The 15,556-nt window shown below is 38.9% G+C and overlaps 1 protein-coding gene across 8 annotated transcripts; it reads left to right on the top strand.

The window, feature by feature from the left end:
• Positions 1-1,734: 1,734 nt before the first annotated feature.
• LOC121777064 (ABC transporter B family member 26, chloroplastic-like) lies at positions 1,735-13,880 on the top strand. Of its 8 annotated transcripts, XM_042174195.1 has the most exons (21): positions 1,735-2,265; positions 2,511-2,638; positions 2,734-2,776; positions 2,867-2,911; positions 3,013-3,135; positions 3,225-3,328; positions 3,893-3,947; positions 4,035-4,105; positions 4,213-4,315; positions 4,451-4,661; positions 4,792-4,865; positions 4,971-5,027; positions 5,118-5,192; positions 5,398-5,472; positions 5,557-5,841; positions 5,973-6,037; positions 6,120-6,180; positions 7,382-7,487; positions 12,576-12,713; positions 12,795-12,901; positions 13,564-13,880. In XM_042174195.1, exons 1-18 carry the CDS (start codon positions 1,831-1,833, stop codon positions 7,466-7,468), a joined length of 2,097 nt encoding a protein of 698 aa, XP_042030129.1. In that variant the 5' UTR covers positions 1,735-1,830; the 3' UTR covers positions 7,469-7,487; positions 12,576-12,713; positions 12,795-12,901; positions 13,564-13,880. The 8 variants fall into 8 exon arrangements, with proteins under 8 accessions (XP_042030129.1, XP_042030125.1, XP_042030124.1 ...); XM_042174191.1 differs by having other exon boundaries at positions 4,213-4,661; positions 12,656-12,713; XM_042174190.1 differs by having other exon boundaries at positions 4,213-4,661.
• The last annotated feature ends 1,676 nt before the right edge of the window (positions 13,881-15,556 follow it).

Raw genomic sequence — 15,556 nt, 5'->3', positions numbered from 1 at the left:
TATCATGTTGTGCATGATAATTCACGCATACATGAAGTCGGCGATGATTTCCTTGAACCAAAGACGAGCCGGCCCTCTCACAACGGCCCACCGTGATCGGAGCACACCAAATGCCCGCTCGACATCCTTCCGCGCCGACTCCTGCTTTTTCGCAAATAAAACCCTCTTCTCACCCATTGGGCAGCTGATCGTCTTCAGAAAAACAGGCTACCGTGGGCATATGCCACCGGCCAAGTAGTACCCCATGTGGTATCGGCGCCTGTTGGCAGTGAACTCGATGGCCGGGCCGTTGTCGTTGCATTGCTCGGCGAAGAGGGTGGAGGAGTTGAGGACGTTGATGTCATTGTTCGACCCAGCAATGCCGAAGTACGCATGCCAGATCTAGAGCCGTTGGTCAGCGACGGCTTCGAGGATCAAAGTCGGGTGGCTGCCCTTGTATCCACTAGTGAATTGGCCTCTCCACGCCGTCGGACAATTCTTCCACTCCCAGTGCATACATTCGATGCTCCCTAGCATCCCAGGAAAATCGTGCACCGTCTCGTGCATCTTCATCAGGCCCAGGCAATCAGCGGCAGTCGGCTTGCGCAAATATGTGTCGCCATAGGCCTCCACAACTCCCCTACAAAATCTCTTCAAGCACTCCCGGCCTGTTGTCTCCCCGACGTGGAGGTACTCGTCGAAAATGTCCGCCGTGGTGCCGTATGCCAACTGCAGCCGTGCACTTTTGCAATGGTGTAAGGCCGGGTCTGCCGATGCCGTCTTCCCGATACGTGAAGTATTCATCACGTGACGACAACGTCCGCACAATGCTGAGAAATAGGTAATGCGGCATTCTAAACCGGCGGCGGAAAACAGTCGGTCCCCACCGTGGTTGATCGGAAAAATAGTCTTCAACCAGACGTTGGTGAGCTGCCGCGTGGTCGCGTCGGATAGACGTCCGACGTCGAATAGGCTTGCGGATCTACTCCGCCGCCACCTCCTCGCGCTGCAGTTCGAGTAAGCATTCCGCCATGGCCTCTTCAACGGCTGCATCTAAGGCTGCCGAGGTCTCCAAGTGCGAACTACCCGACTCCGAGGAGCTAGAACTAGTGGTGTCATCGTCGTGGTTCATTTTGGTATGTGAGATAAGTAGAAATGTGAGAGAGGAGCGAAACGAGAGAGGCGAGATGTTCGTATGAACAAGTGAATGTAAAACGAGTTTTAAATAGAAAAAAAAATAAAAAAACGCGTGGCATCGTCTGCGACCATCGTCCCCCGATCCCGCAATAGGGCGCCCGATGGCGCGGACGATGGCCTATCGTCCACGCCCATCGTCCGCCGAGCCACAATGACACGGACGATGGCGCGGACGATAGGCCATCGTCCGCGCTTCAACCGCAGACGATGCATCGGGCGTGGGCATAGGGCGCGGACGATGGCGGACACCCACAATGGGGCGGACGATGGCACGCATCGGGCGTCCCATTGTGGATGCCCTAAAGCATACGTAAGTATATTTTATTGAAGGCTAAGGAAAATATTGTTGGATAAATTAAGGCAAGGGGTAGCATAGTCTTGAAAATTTTGATACTTTTAAGTGCATTAAATGACTCCGTTTTCAAATTAAAAATATGATTATGGCCAGCTATAATATGGCCATTTAGCATCACTCTTTCTCATATATGGAATAATTAATAAAATGAGTATTTTTTCACATATATGGAATAATTAATAAAATGAGTACATTTTTTGTTACCGTAGATTTTCTCCTATCCATCCCTAGTCCGACGACAGTTTTCAGTTTCAGTTGGCGACTCCGGCTGCCGGCATTCCCGTCGCAGCTACTTCGACATGGCCGCGCTTCAGACGGCATTCCATCCACCTGCCTACTTCAACGATCGGAATACTAACTCAATTCCGATATCCAAAGCCAGCCTACACTGTTCCAATTCAACCTCAGCTCAAAACCTACCTCCAAGTTCAAATTCAGCCTACGCATTTCGGCGAATGTACGTTTCTCACGCAATAAAAAATCATCGAGCAAAATGTTCGGAGGAAGTAAATATTAATGCACTACGCATAATTGTGAAATGGTTTGATCTGATTCGAGATGTCTTCCCCGGCGGTCGTTGGTGGAATTTGAGAGATTTTGAGCAAAATGTTGATGGTTCGCCAATTGCAGCGGAGCCGATAACTGTTTTACAAGCTCTGAGAGAAATGTGGGCATTGTTAGCTGATGAGAAATGGATTTTGTACACAGCGTTAGGCGCGTTGGCCGTCGCGGCGGTGAGAATTGGCTACTCATTAGTATGATGTTTCCTTTTCGGTTTCGATTCGTTAGGGTTTGAATTAGTTGCTTCTATATTTGATGGAGCATGGATTCAAATTTATCATTGCTTTAATTAGAATCTGTACTTTGTCATTTGGAGTGATATTTAGAATTTGTGCTTCGACGAATGTTGAGTTTGTGTGTGCATCGACAAACCCTCACATGAGTTATAGTAATGATTTTGGATGCATATCTTCTGCAGGTCTCAGAGATAACAATCCCAGGAATACTGGCAGCATCAGTTTTTTCAGCTCAAAATGGTGAGATGTTGGTGTTCTATCAAAACTCATGGCTTCTGATTTTATTGTGTATCACATCAGGAATATGCAGGTTAAGTTACATAAGATTATATTAATTCCCCTCCTTCCTCCCCAGCTTATTCTCATTGATCTCATTCTACACGTTCATCTTTTCTTCAAATGCAGTGGGTTGCGAAGTGGATGTTTTGCTGTTGCAAATGTGATTTTGGTGCGTTTTTCAAGTTATGGTTTCTTTGACCTATCATTTACGTCATTGGTTGATATCCAACAGTTAAACATATTTGATTGAGTTTTGCAGGTTAAGCGACTTAGGAAAGCTGTATATAGATCTCTTCTTCTTCAGGTTTGAATTTTGTCGAGCTTATGCTTACTGGAGTTAGCTGGCGCTCCTCATATGTTATTGAGTACATTGTTTTTGTGACATCGAGCTTTGATTTAATGTAGGATGTATCATTTTTTGACACGGAAGCAGTTGGTGACTTGACTAGCAGGGTTAGTACAGATTGCCAGAGGTTATCTCAGACTGTTGGAAATGATATACACATGATCCTTCGTAATATTTTCCAGGTTTCTGTTACAAGTTAGTAATATACTTTTATTTAGATTCCTAATCTTGTTGTTGCATTTTGGTCTCTGATTGACCGATAATTTTGCAGGGTATAGGCGCATATATCTGCTTGATGACTTTGTCATGGCCTCTAGCACTGTCATCACTAGTAATATGTTGTATTTTATCACTGATTTTCCTAATCTATGGGCAGTAAGTGTTGATGCATCTGAAGTCCATAGCTATTACCTTTGAGTCACATTTATACCCCTGAATTTGTTCAATATACTCCACAATATCATGGAGTTCCATTTATGAAATTAGAATGTTGTAATGTAGTCACGAGGTGAAGAAGTTGGGGAGAGGGAGAGAGAGAGAGAGAGAGAGGGAGAGAGAGAGAGAGGAGTTTAGTTCATTACAGATAAAATTGGAAATCGTTCCTACTAGGTTGTATGATTAGACCTTTGCATGCTCACGGTGTTGTTTTTGTGGTAGTAGGTCATGAAAGTGCAATAGATGGTTAATGTTTGTCTAAAATTCTGTAATTTTACATGACATTTAAATATATTTTTGAACTTATAAAGCACATAGAAGACATTTGTTACACGTTTATGACAAGACAAACGACTCCAAATAAATGAGATATCTATCACCTATAATTTATGCAGATCTACAATTATCAGATTACATGTATATAAAACACATTTGTTTCATTTTTCAGTGCTTCTACTGTACTATGTTGCAAAAATTGAGAAACCATGATTGTTGGTTTGACAGGTACCAGAAGAAAGCAGCACTGCTTGCCCAAAATTTTGTTGCCTCTTCCAATGAAGTAATTAAAAAAACTGCAATATTTCAATATGTCTCTTCATCTGCTAATGTTGTTATACTGGGGTTTTCTTTTTGAAAATAAACTAAGGTTGCACAAGAGACATTTTCTTTGATTAGAACTATCAGAGCATATGGGACAGAAAAAGAAGAACTTCAGAGGTAGTTAGAGTTTATTTGAAGTTTCATTGGTCAGAATAAGAGTATAATATATTGGCATACTTTGTTCATCTGTCATCACGTCAGACTTTTGCATATTACATTTGAAGGTTCACACGGTGGATTGAAAGATTAGCTTCTGTGGGCATGCGAGAAAGTGTAGCATATGGATTATGGACCCTTAGTTTCAGTATTCTTTATCGATCAACACAAGTACTGCTCCATCTTTTACAGTCTATCCTATGTTTTGAAGTTTGTAAGACTGCAAATACGAAAGTTAACATGCTCTCTCTCTCTCTCTCTCTCTCACCAAGAGATCTTGTCTGGATTCCAAGTTATGTTTTGCAGGTGTTAGCAGTTATTTTTGGGGGAATGTCTATTTTGAGTGGTCATGTGTCTACTGAGCAACTGACCAAGTATATTTTGTACTGTGAGTGGTTGATCTATGCTGCCTGGAGATTGCAAGACAGCATGTCATCATTACTTCAGTCTGTTGGAGCCTGTGCTAAGGTTTTTCAGTTGATGCATCTTCCACCAAGTAGTGAATTCATGTCGAAAGGCAGGAGACATTTCTTGACCTTATTCTTTCTGACTTGGGTGCATCCATAAATGATGTTTGAGATTTTTATTTGGAGTGATTGCAAATTTTATCTTAGTCTTGCTATTAACTTGGATTATAATGAATGCAGGAGTGAAATTGCAGAGGCTAGTAGGATGTGTTGACTTTGTGAATGTATCATTTCACTATTCGTCGAGGAAGATGGTATCTTTAATGACTGCAAAATGTAGAGCAAATTGTAGATGTTTTTGCCTCTAATAGTTTATCACAATTTTAACTTAGTTGCCTCTGTATTTAATATATGAGCAGGTTCCTATTCTGGAAAATGTGAACTTCTCGGTAAAAGCTAATGAAATGGTTGCAATAGTAAGCAATACTGACATTTTATTTATCATCATCATCATACAATTGTGTTGTATGTTTAAAGCACCATTAACAAGCTTTACTCTGCAAAAGGTGGGCGCCAGTGGCAGCGGGAAAAGCAGTTTACTCAGTCTTTTGCTGCGCCTCTACGAGCCTACCAAAGGAGAGGTGAGCAATACTGATCTTAGACACAACTTAATTTGTAAGTTCATTAATCATTTAGTGATAATTGCGTCTAAATACACGAAGAATTAGATGAAACTTCACGTCCAAAACTAAAATTTGATGAAAGTTCATATATTCAGGGCTCAATTGCCCCTTCACTAAATCACATAATTTCCTCCAATTTATACGGATACTTTGTCATTCCCAGATACTTGTGAATGGCATTCCTCTGAGAGAGATGGATATGAGGTGGTTGAGAGAGAACATCGGCTACGTCGGACAGGTCGGACTCGAATAAACTAAGGACTTAGAAGTGTTTTGCAAGAAACCTGTGAAAGTTATATTTATATGAACAAACAATGAGCAGGAACCCCATCTTCTCCACATGGATATCAAGTCCAATATTACATACGGCTGCTCAAGAAGCATTGTTGGAGAGGAAGAGATCGAATCTGCTACAAAGAATGCACATGCCCATGAATTCATATCCACCCTCCCTCAGGGCTATCATACCATCATCGATGATAATCTTCTAAGTGGGGGACAAAAGCAACGCATAGCTATTGCAAGGGCCCTCCTCAGAGACCCCATCATCTTGATTTTTGATGAGGCTACCAGTGCTCTCGATGCAGACAGTGAAGGCTATATCAAAGTGAGAGAGACTCTCACTCACCTCTCTCATCTTGTTCTGTCTATGTCAAAGTGAGAGAGACTCTCTCTCACCTCTCTCATCTTGTTCTGTACTACAATGAACTAAGTAGTTTATGTAATGTCTGACTGCAGGAGATTCTTCAAGTACTGAAGAACAATGCAGATAGACGAATGACAATGATCATAGTTGCACAAAGGTTGGCATTTATGCAGTTGTAACATTATTAATGCAAAAAAGTGACTTGAACTTTGGCAGAAAAACTGACTTGACCTCGGTAGGTTGTCTACGATAAAAGAGGCGGACAAAATTGTGGTACTGGAGGATGGCCAAGTAGTTGAGGTAAACCATTGTGTCCAATATTCATGAGAAAGTAGGTGCTTCGAATAAATTGTGATTAAGTAATCCATATATGCGACTTCTGAAATAACTCATCAAGATACGAAAAACTAATACTCCCTCTGTCCCAGGTAAGTGAGGCACTTCTTTTAAGCACGGGTTAGGAAAATTGTAGTATTAAATAGTTAAAGTAGAGAAGAGAGTACTAAGCCGTGAACTTGAAAAAATTAAAATATTTCTAATTTTTGGATAGAAATGCCCTTTGGCTTATTTACATTTACCAAGTAGTATAACACATCAATTTGTACCAAGCTAATCAATCTGCGTGCTGCAAGTTTGGTCTGCAAGATATGAATTAGCTTCATACCATGCATAACACACTTGCATAGTTTGAATTCATATTATGCAAGTTTCATATTTTTGGTATGAAGCAAACAACTCTTATCATATACTTACTAGACCTGCATGCGGCCATCTTGGCACTGTGCACGCAAATTTGATAAGTCTGGCTCTGGCACGAATTTGTCAAATTTACATCAAAATTACCAAAACCTCACGCGGCTGGCCTAGTGAATGCGCATAGGTTTAGTAAGAATTTAACTATTTCACACAAGGTTTACCCAAATCTGCACGCACAAGTTTGGTGATTTTGTTATATTCAACAAATTCATACCAATCAAATATTATATTTTCTCTCTAAGGTAATTAAATTTATTCTAAACATAGTTCATGTTTGAAAATCTGAAGTACCGCTATATACTACTGTTTCTAAGTTGGTGGCTAACAGTCTTCGTAGTTTAATTCTATATGTTAACACTATAATTTATCCTATGAAGCCCCATATTATTTAAAAATTTTAAATTAATTACTTGTAAATCTAGAAGATCGTAACAATAACTCTATTTTTTGTCAAAAATGTTCATCATTAAATGTCTCATATTGCCATTTTGGGATGTACACTATTAAATGCCACAATTCACTTTTATTATTTTCGGACGTGGACCGTGTTCGGATTTGATGGTAGCAGGTGGGGTTCATGTTTGGTTTCGGGTTAGAGAATTTCCTAACATGTTGCAGAGCTTATTGATGCACACCTAATTGGATTGAGTCGTTATCATTTTGATCTGATAACGACCAACTTGCAGTATTTGTGGCACTTTTCTTTTGAATTACAAAAATGCTGAAGCAGAGCTTATTAATGCAGACGGGTACATACATAGAGCTCCATAACAAGAATGGAGTGTTTTCTCGTTTATTCAAATTGCAGACAGACGCCACCCATTTCGACTAGCCTGAGGCGAGACCACTTGGTACGCTTAAACTGAATTCATTTTACTATATCTTTGTTCTTCAATTAAAATTGAACTGATATTTTCTATAGTCTAAGACGGCTAAAAAAATATAATGTGAGATTTAATTGTATATTTTTCTGAAAGCTGCTCCGGTGCTCGAGTGATGAGCTATTTACCCCTTACTTCTTTGCTACGCCTATACAAATAGTGTATCAATGACTTTTTTTTATCACGTTTATGCGTAAATACTGATTTAAAAATAAAATGAGTGGTCAATAGATATACTATTTTCACATTTAATAATTTAAATTTTATAATATATTAGTTTCTACTATTTTTTAAGGCTGGAGGAAGTGGCAAGTGGAGTCTCATTTCTTTTCGGCGCGGTTTTTAAAAATAGTGAATGGAAGAAAGTTAGTAGAATATGAGTCCCCACTTGTATATAGTTTTAAATGATATGCGAATGAAATGAATTAGTGAAATATGAGGTCTCTTTACCATTTATATTTTTCATTTTGTTCGTTGATATTTTGTGAAACAGTTTTTGGAATTCTCTCAATAAAAATGCTTCGCTGAAACTGCAAACAAGAAAATTAAAATTAACAGTGGTATAGAGTGTCATCATAAAAAATCAAACAATAATATTTGTTTTTTTTTCAAATAAACAAGTTTAAATTATGATTAATCAAATTTAATTATTTTATGTTTATGCTCAAATGAGATAAATGTAATTAATTTTATTTTTAGTCTTATGTACCAAACATACCAAAATTATCTTATATCTAAACACTAACAAAAAATGCAATATTAATTTAATCTCAGACAAAGTCCATCTTAATCTATTTCATACTACATCTGATAATTATTTTGTCTACAAATTGAAAACCACAAGTGTACAAAATATTAACCACCATTTAACCATAAAGCTTTAAACATAAAAGCAAGCAATAACGCTAAATAAGAGATGTTGTAGATCAAAATAGAATAACTAACAATGAGTTTAGACTAATACAATTGGTACAAAAAGTCCTCTAATACAATTGGTGAGCCAAGACATAAGAAAGAACAAGATATGTCAAATTATGGATTAGAAGATACCACTCCATGAGGGCATTAGCAATGGGGCGCCCTAAGGCGCGTCCTATGGCGCGACACGTCAGCTGTTTTATCCTCCTACCTCCCCACCTGCAGTGGGGCGCCCTATAGCGCGCCACGTCATCATTTTTTAAATATTTACAAAATCCATACGAATTTTAAAAAAATAATACATTAAAATACGAATTTCATAAACTTCATTTCATTTAATAAAAATTAATACATTACAATGCGAATTAAAAAAAAACGCAAACTCAGCGACGGCGGTTACGAGCCCACATTTCTTCAATCATGTCACTCATGAGCTGCGCATGCTCCTGTTGGTTGCGCATTGAGGCCTGTCTAGATAGAACCTCGCGCTGCATTTGCGCATAGCATGCCGCCATGGCCTCTTCAACGGCTGCATCTAATGCTTCGTCAAGCGAACCACTGGATTCAGATGAACTAGAACTATTGGTGTCGTCGCCGAGATTCATTTTGGTTGGATGTAGGGAGAGAATATGTAAAGAGATAGTCGATATGTTCGTATGCACAACTGAATGAGAAACGAGATTTAAATAGAAAATCAAAACCGCGTGTCATCGTCAGCGTCGATCGTCCGCGACCTCCACAATGGGGCGGACGATGGCGCGGACGATGACCATCGTCCGCGGGCATCATCCGCGACAGCCGCAATGGGGCGGACAATGGCGCGGATCCTCCGCGACCGAAGTATAGGACGCGACTATCGTCCGCGCCCTATGGCACGCACCCGCAATGGGTGCGGACGATCGATGGCGCGGACGATGCGCGCCATCATGCGTGCCATCGTCCGCCCATTGCGGATGCTCTGATACACAAAAATAAGTTCTCAGTGATTTTATCATCTTTTGAGATGAGATGGACGAGAAATATTATCACAACCGATAAATCGTGATATTTATATGCAGCATGACAACATCCTCACCCACAAAGTGGAAAAAAGAATTCATTGAGAACTAGTAGATAAACGAGATAGTACGATCTAAGAAAATAAATTCTAAAGAGAGCTACTCTTGGAAGAATGTACTGTTGGAATAAGGAAATCAATTAATTGGAGAACAAGAAGGCAATTGATGAAGTTATGGCAAGAATAAAGAAGGAATGCAATTAAAGATTATGGAAAATCACCTACAAAGGATATTAGTATAATTATAATATATTTTCCATATATAGCTAGAATTAGAGCCTATAAAAGGTTGTGTAACATTTGAGAGAATTAATTCAAGTCATTCACAATGTAGTCTTTGAAGTTCTCCCCGTCTTTTACTTTCTGCAATAGTATTTTATTTTCCGCATTGTATTTTCTAACATGGTATCAGAGCAGCTAACGATCCTTCGTTAGTTTGTAAATAAAAATCTTCCTTTCAATTGGGGGAACCCAAAAATCACAAAAAAGGTTGCGTCAAAGTTCTCCAGCTCATATTTTTGTTCAAGAAATCAAGAGAGAAGGAAACAGTTCCAAGTTCCTATCAAGTTTTGAGAGAAATGGGCTGCCAAGACGAAGAACGTCGGGCAGCGGCTGCCCGAACTGATCTGGACAGCAGCTCCAGTGGACAGCAGCAACGGGGTGACCTCGGCGAGGTCCAGCAGCGGTTGGACGTCCTCGCGACTCTAGCGCTGGCAACTCCGGTCGATGGTGACTCCAGCAGCGGCTGCTCAGCTCCGACCGACGGCGAACAGTAGCACGGATAGACGACGGCGCAGACCGCAAACAACGTGATGATGGCCTCTCTTGTCAAAACTGTGGAGTAGCCAACAAACAACTAGCAAGAAAGAGTCGATTGGACGTCGGTGGGAGAGCCGGTAAGGAGATGGCAGCGAGCAAGAGAGATCTAAGAGAAGAAGGCAAGAAGACTCTGAAAGTGAAGATGTCGGAGATGATGACTCCAAAGATGGAGATAATGAATCATCCAGCCGAGGGGAGAGAAAGCAAATAGCTGAACAATTATTCTTCGAACAGAGGAAAGAACCGATGCTGTCAAAAAGGCCACAGAGTAGCAGCCCAACCAAGCCATCTTTCACAATCTTACAAACATAAAAAATGGAAGAAGAGAATTCGATGAATCGTTCGGCGAGGGGAAGATGACAAACACTGCCAAACGATTCATCGCGCCTAGAAGAATGCCGAGAAGATAGCAGGACAGTATGTACCACCGAAAGAAGAGCCGAGGCTGTCGAGAAGGTAGCAGCCCAACCAAGAGATCAAGAGCCTCCGAGATGGAGACGCCAAAAGGGAAAGAGTTTGTTGGTGGTCACCGATAGAGCGCCGCAGCCCAGCCGCCGTCAAGAGAAGAAAACAGCGGAGGAGTCCTCGGTTTGTCCGGTAGAGGGGGTGAGGAAGTAACCTACAGGAAAATTCATCTCCAATTGAATGGCGCGAGAGAAGCTCGCAAGGCAAAGAAGTTGACGAATTGCCCGGCCAAGGAGAGTGGGTCTGATCGAACAATTCCTCACCAAATGGAGTTGAGAATAGGGAGAACCCTGTTGATTTTTGGAGAGATGAAAAACTGTGGCTGTTGGTGTCGAGGAGGACGCCGTGATGGAGATGAGAGGAGAAAGGAGGCGGGTGTTGACGTCTTCTCAATTGAGTATTTCCAAAAAAAATAAACAAATTGGGCCTAGTGTTATTGGGCTCAAGAAGAAGAAAAAATGAAAATAATGGGCTCATAGTTTGAGCTGGAATGGGCTGGGAATGATCCTCCAAAATTAAGCTTTGGGCTGCAAATTAAATTTAGTCCAAAGGTGAATGAGCTCCTCGACACGAGTAAAAACTATCAGTCATAAAGATGAATGAGCTCCTCGACACGAGTAAAAACTGTCAGTCTGAAAAAAATGAAGTGGCTCCTAGATACGAGCAAAAACTGTCTAGATTAGCTCCTTGACAAGAGTCAAAACTGTATGAATTAGCTCTTCAACAAGAGTCAAAACTGTCTAAGGTGGCTCCTAGATATGAGTTAAAACTATATAAGATGGCTCCTTGATACGAGCTAAAACTATCTAAGATATCTTCTAAATATGAGTAAAAATAGTTTAGACAAGCTCCCGGACACGAGTTAAAACTGTCTAGATTGGCTCCTTAACACGAGTTAAAACCGTCAACAAAAATTGAAGAGCTCCTTGATAGGAGCCTAAACTTTCAATGAAGAAAAATTGAAGAACTCCTTGAAACGAGTCTAAACTTTCAATAACTCTTTGATACGAGTATAAATTATCAATTATCAATGATGAATTGAAGAAGCTCTATGATACGAGCATAAACTGTCAATGGAAATTGAAGAACTCTTAAATACGAGTATAAACTATTTATTAAACTAAAGATCGTGCAAGTTAAGTGTCGAAAAACTCGATACTCAACTTGAGGGGGAGTGTTGGAATAAGGAAATCAATTAATTGGAGAACAAGAAGGCAAGGAATGAAGTTATGGCAAGAATAAAGAAGGAAAACAATTAAAGATTATGGAAAATCAAATACAAAGGATATTAGTATAATTAGAATATATTTTTCATGTATAGCTAGAATTAGAGCCTATAAAAGGTTGTGTAACCATTGAGAGAATTAATTCAAGTCATTCACAATGTAGTCTTTGAAGTTCTCCCCGTCTTTTACTTTCTGCAATCGTCTTTTATTTTCCGCATTGTATTTTCTAACATTATAAAGAGAAAACTGAAACATTAACAACGGGTCGCACCACAGTTGACAGAGCGAAGCCGTAGTTACTTTCAGCCTTAATCCGCAAATCCGATCGAGCAGAATTAGTCTGACTCCGCCAAAGGTGGATTCGGTACATCTTGTGGTCAAATAAAAAAAAACTGAAACTTTAGTTTTAATTTATCAAAAATAAACTGTACTTTACATTTTATAGTATTAAATCTTGAAATAGAGTGGTCAATTTTAGTTTGCCAAAGGGTTAATTATATTTTAAATAAAAAAAAAGTGATTGTCCAATTTCTTTTATACTACTTGGCTTATAGGATGTCTCTTCGACCTCAGATATTATGTTGCAAATTGAAACAACAAATATCGTTATCTGACTATCTCACACTTGCGACCTAAATTGCACAAAAAAAAAGGCGGTGAAGAACAATGGTGACTGTGTCCAGGTTCCCTGCAATGCAAAAGCTACAATCGGTAATAAATTCAAATCAATTTCATTTCGTGATTAATTAAGGGTATTTGTGTTGATGAATTGTTTGTGGTTGTAAATGGCAGACACCACGAGTTTTGTGCAGGAAGAGAGAGAAAGAGAACAATTCTCCTTACAAAGTCATTGTTATCACTCCTCCGCCAAAAAACCTCGGCGTTCGCTGTTTCCCCCTGTCAGTTATTCATCGCCTTTTTCACCCTTTTCTTAATGTTGCATTCAATTCAATTTCTACTTGGTTATTGGTCTCTTAAAAACCTTAAATTTTGACCTAATTATCTTATTTCTCACAAACTTACTTTAAAATTAGTAGTTACAACTGAATTGAGTCGTATTATTTGGGATGTCCCAAATAGATTGAGTCATTTTTTTTAACTAAAAAAACAAAATATCAACCACTTTTACTTTACTCGGTTTTTAGCTTTATTACTTTATTCCTCTATATTTTTTATTAAAATTTCTTAATCTCCGTACCGAAAATTTTAGGCTCAAATTAGTTGAGACGTAGGAGTGTAAAAGTTATTACAATTTTTTGTGTTATTTCTATATCTGGCACAACTGGTCTAAAATATCATAAACGTTTCACGATTATTCATGTGCAATAAGTTTTCGTTGAAAAATTACTTTGGGTCTGGTTGGGATATAACACAAAATGAAAAGTTCATGATATTTTAAACCAATTTTAAAGTTCTCGGGTTATATTTATATCTACTTAGAAATCGAATTTGTTTATGTTTGAACTATTATTATTTGTTATGCTTTTACAGTTTTACTATTTGGAAGTGGAACCTTGAGATCTTGCTCATACAAACTAACTTGTATATTTGAGTGTGGCAGAATCTGCAGTGTGGTGAGAGTGTGACAATAGAAGGGCAGACATATACGATATCAGCTGTAACTCATCGTTATCAGCTCAGGAAAGGGAAATACGAACCTAGTGAGAAACGGCTTGATGTGCTATCAACTGGAAGATACTTATTGAATTTGTATTTGGAAACTTTGCTTCAACAATCTTGATTACTTTTCTCACCATTCATCTTGTTCATTATTTTTCACTTGTGCTTTTATGTAACGGAATGTACAAACAGGACACAGTTCTAGATTCGCAGTTATTATTGCACGGTGAACATATGAACACAAGCTGTTAGAGAACTTGCTTGTTGTGTAGCTTGTTTCCCGTGTTTGATTGAATCATGCAAGGTGAATTCACTCCTTTTGGTATCCACGTCTACTGTTAATCCGAAGCAGGAACAATTCCCGGCAGACAGGACAATTAGTGAAAGTTAGGAAATCTCCGATTGAACATACATATTATATTTGTTTGATAGGAAATCTCCGATTGAGCAACATTGAGATCAAAATTCATAGGAGATAAGTTTTCTCTGCTACTAGGGAAGAATATGATCTCACAGACTGTTATTTCTTAATATATGGCTCAAGTGGATGGAGCAGTGGGAAGTGTTGATGCATTGAGGCTACAGCAGTTTCTGTTGAAGATACGAGGATCGTAGGACATGTGCAAATATCATGTCTTCAAGAGTTTGTTGTTATTTATGTGGCGATCGTATTGTTGATATAGAGCCCATTCCCTCCGTGTCTCGTTGGTATGTAGTTGCTGGCTGTCTATATATAATTCTTGTTAAGGTATTCTCTCCGGGACCTGGAGCACATGAAAATTATATAACAGACCAGTTTGGTGGTAATTTGGATTATCTGGATCTGGTGGACCGGATAGATTGGGCAAGGATGTCGAGTTTGTTGCGAATGTTGCAGCATTCAGTGAGCAGGATGATCTTGTGAAAGATACGATATTGTTCAATCAAATACGACGTTGGAGTTTCAAGCTTCAGAAGGGAGCATAATCTCCGTTGATGCTCACAAATGTAGTGAAAGGCTCAAACTCAAACTCAAACCCTAGAAGAAAAGGTCCATTCTCTACATCTGAAATCTGAATCGTCTCCAAGATTCCAACTCCCAACAATATTCCAAGGTGTAGCATTCTGGAATACTAGTATAGTTGATGCTTATTCGTTTGGTTAGATAAAAGTTTCATTGTTGAAACTTTATTTTGGATCACATTTGATGCTGTGGATTGAATATTTGTTTTTATTTGTTGATGGATGATAAGCATGTTATGGTTTAATGGGTTTTTGTGTATTATTTTTCAGTTTTTAGGCTTTTTGAGTTTTTGAAATTTCATTCAATTTCTGTTTAGTTTGGTTTTTGTAGTTGTGTTTTCAGTTTCTGTACTTCTGTTTTCAGTGAATTCGGCCGGTTCATTTTCAAATTTAAAAAAATGGATTTTTTTTTGGTTCAGTTTGAAAAAAAAAATAAAACAAAATGAAAATCGAATAATCACCCCTAAGAAAGACCATGGATGAAACTCCTTATTATTGGTATGTAAGAAGAGGTAATGGGTCTTAAACCATGAAATTTTATCCCTCAAAATTGAAGACTAAAATGTTGGAATTTGAACATATGAAGATGAAAACAAGTTAACTAATAATCTATCAATATATAACGGAAAGTTTTGAATAAGTTATTTATGCATTTTATTTGAACAATATCCCTTTGAGTAGTGTTCATTTCCTTTTTGTATCTTTTGTTCTTTGTTCTTTTTAATCTCAGCCCCACGATTTTGTCATCCGACGGTTAGATTGGTGCCACGTGTCATTTAATAATGCAGATTTTCAGTTGAATAATGCACACCGACTAATAATGCACCATTATAGTGTAATAATGCAGATTTTCAGTTGAATAATGCACACCGACTAATAATGCATCATTATAGTGTAATAATGCAGATCATCTGAACCGTTGATGAATGAGA

The sequence above is a fragment of the Salvia splendens genome, chromosome 18 (genome assembly GCF_004379255.2).
Source record: "Salvia splendens isolate huo1 chromosome 18, SspV2, whole genome shotgun sequence".
Lineage (NCBI taxonomy): Eukaryota > Viridiplantae > Streptophyta > Magnoliopsida > Lamiales > Lamiaceae > Salvia > Salvia splendens.
The sequence above is the reverse complement of the archived record's forward strand: the minus strand, read 5'-3'. Positions and strand labels throughout refer to the sequence as shown.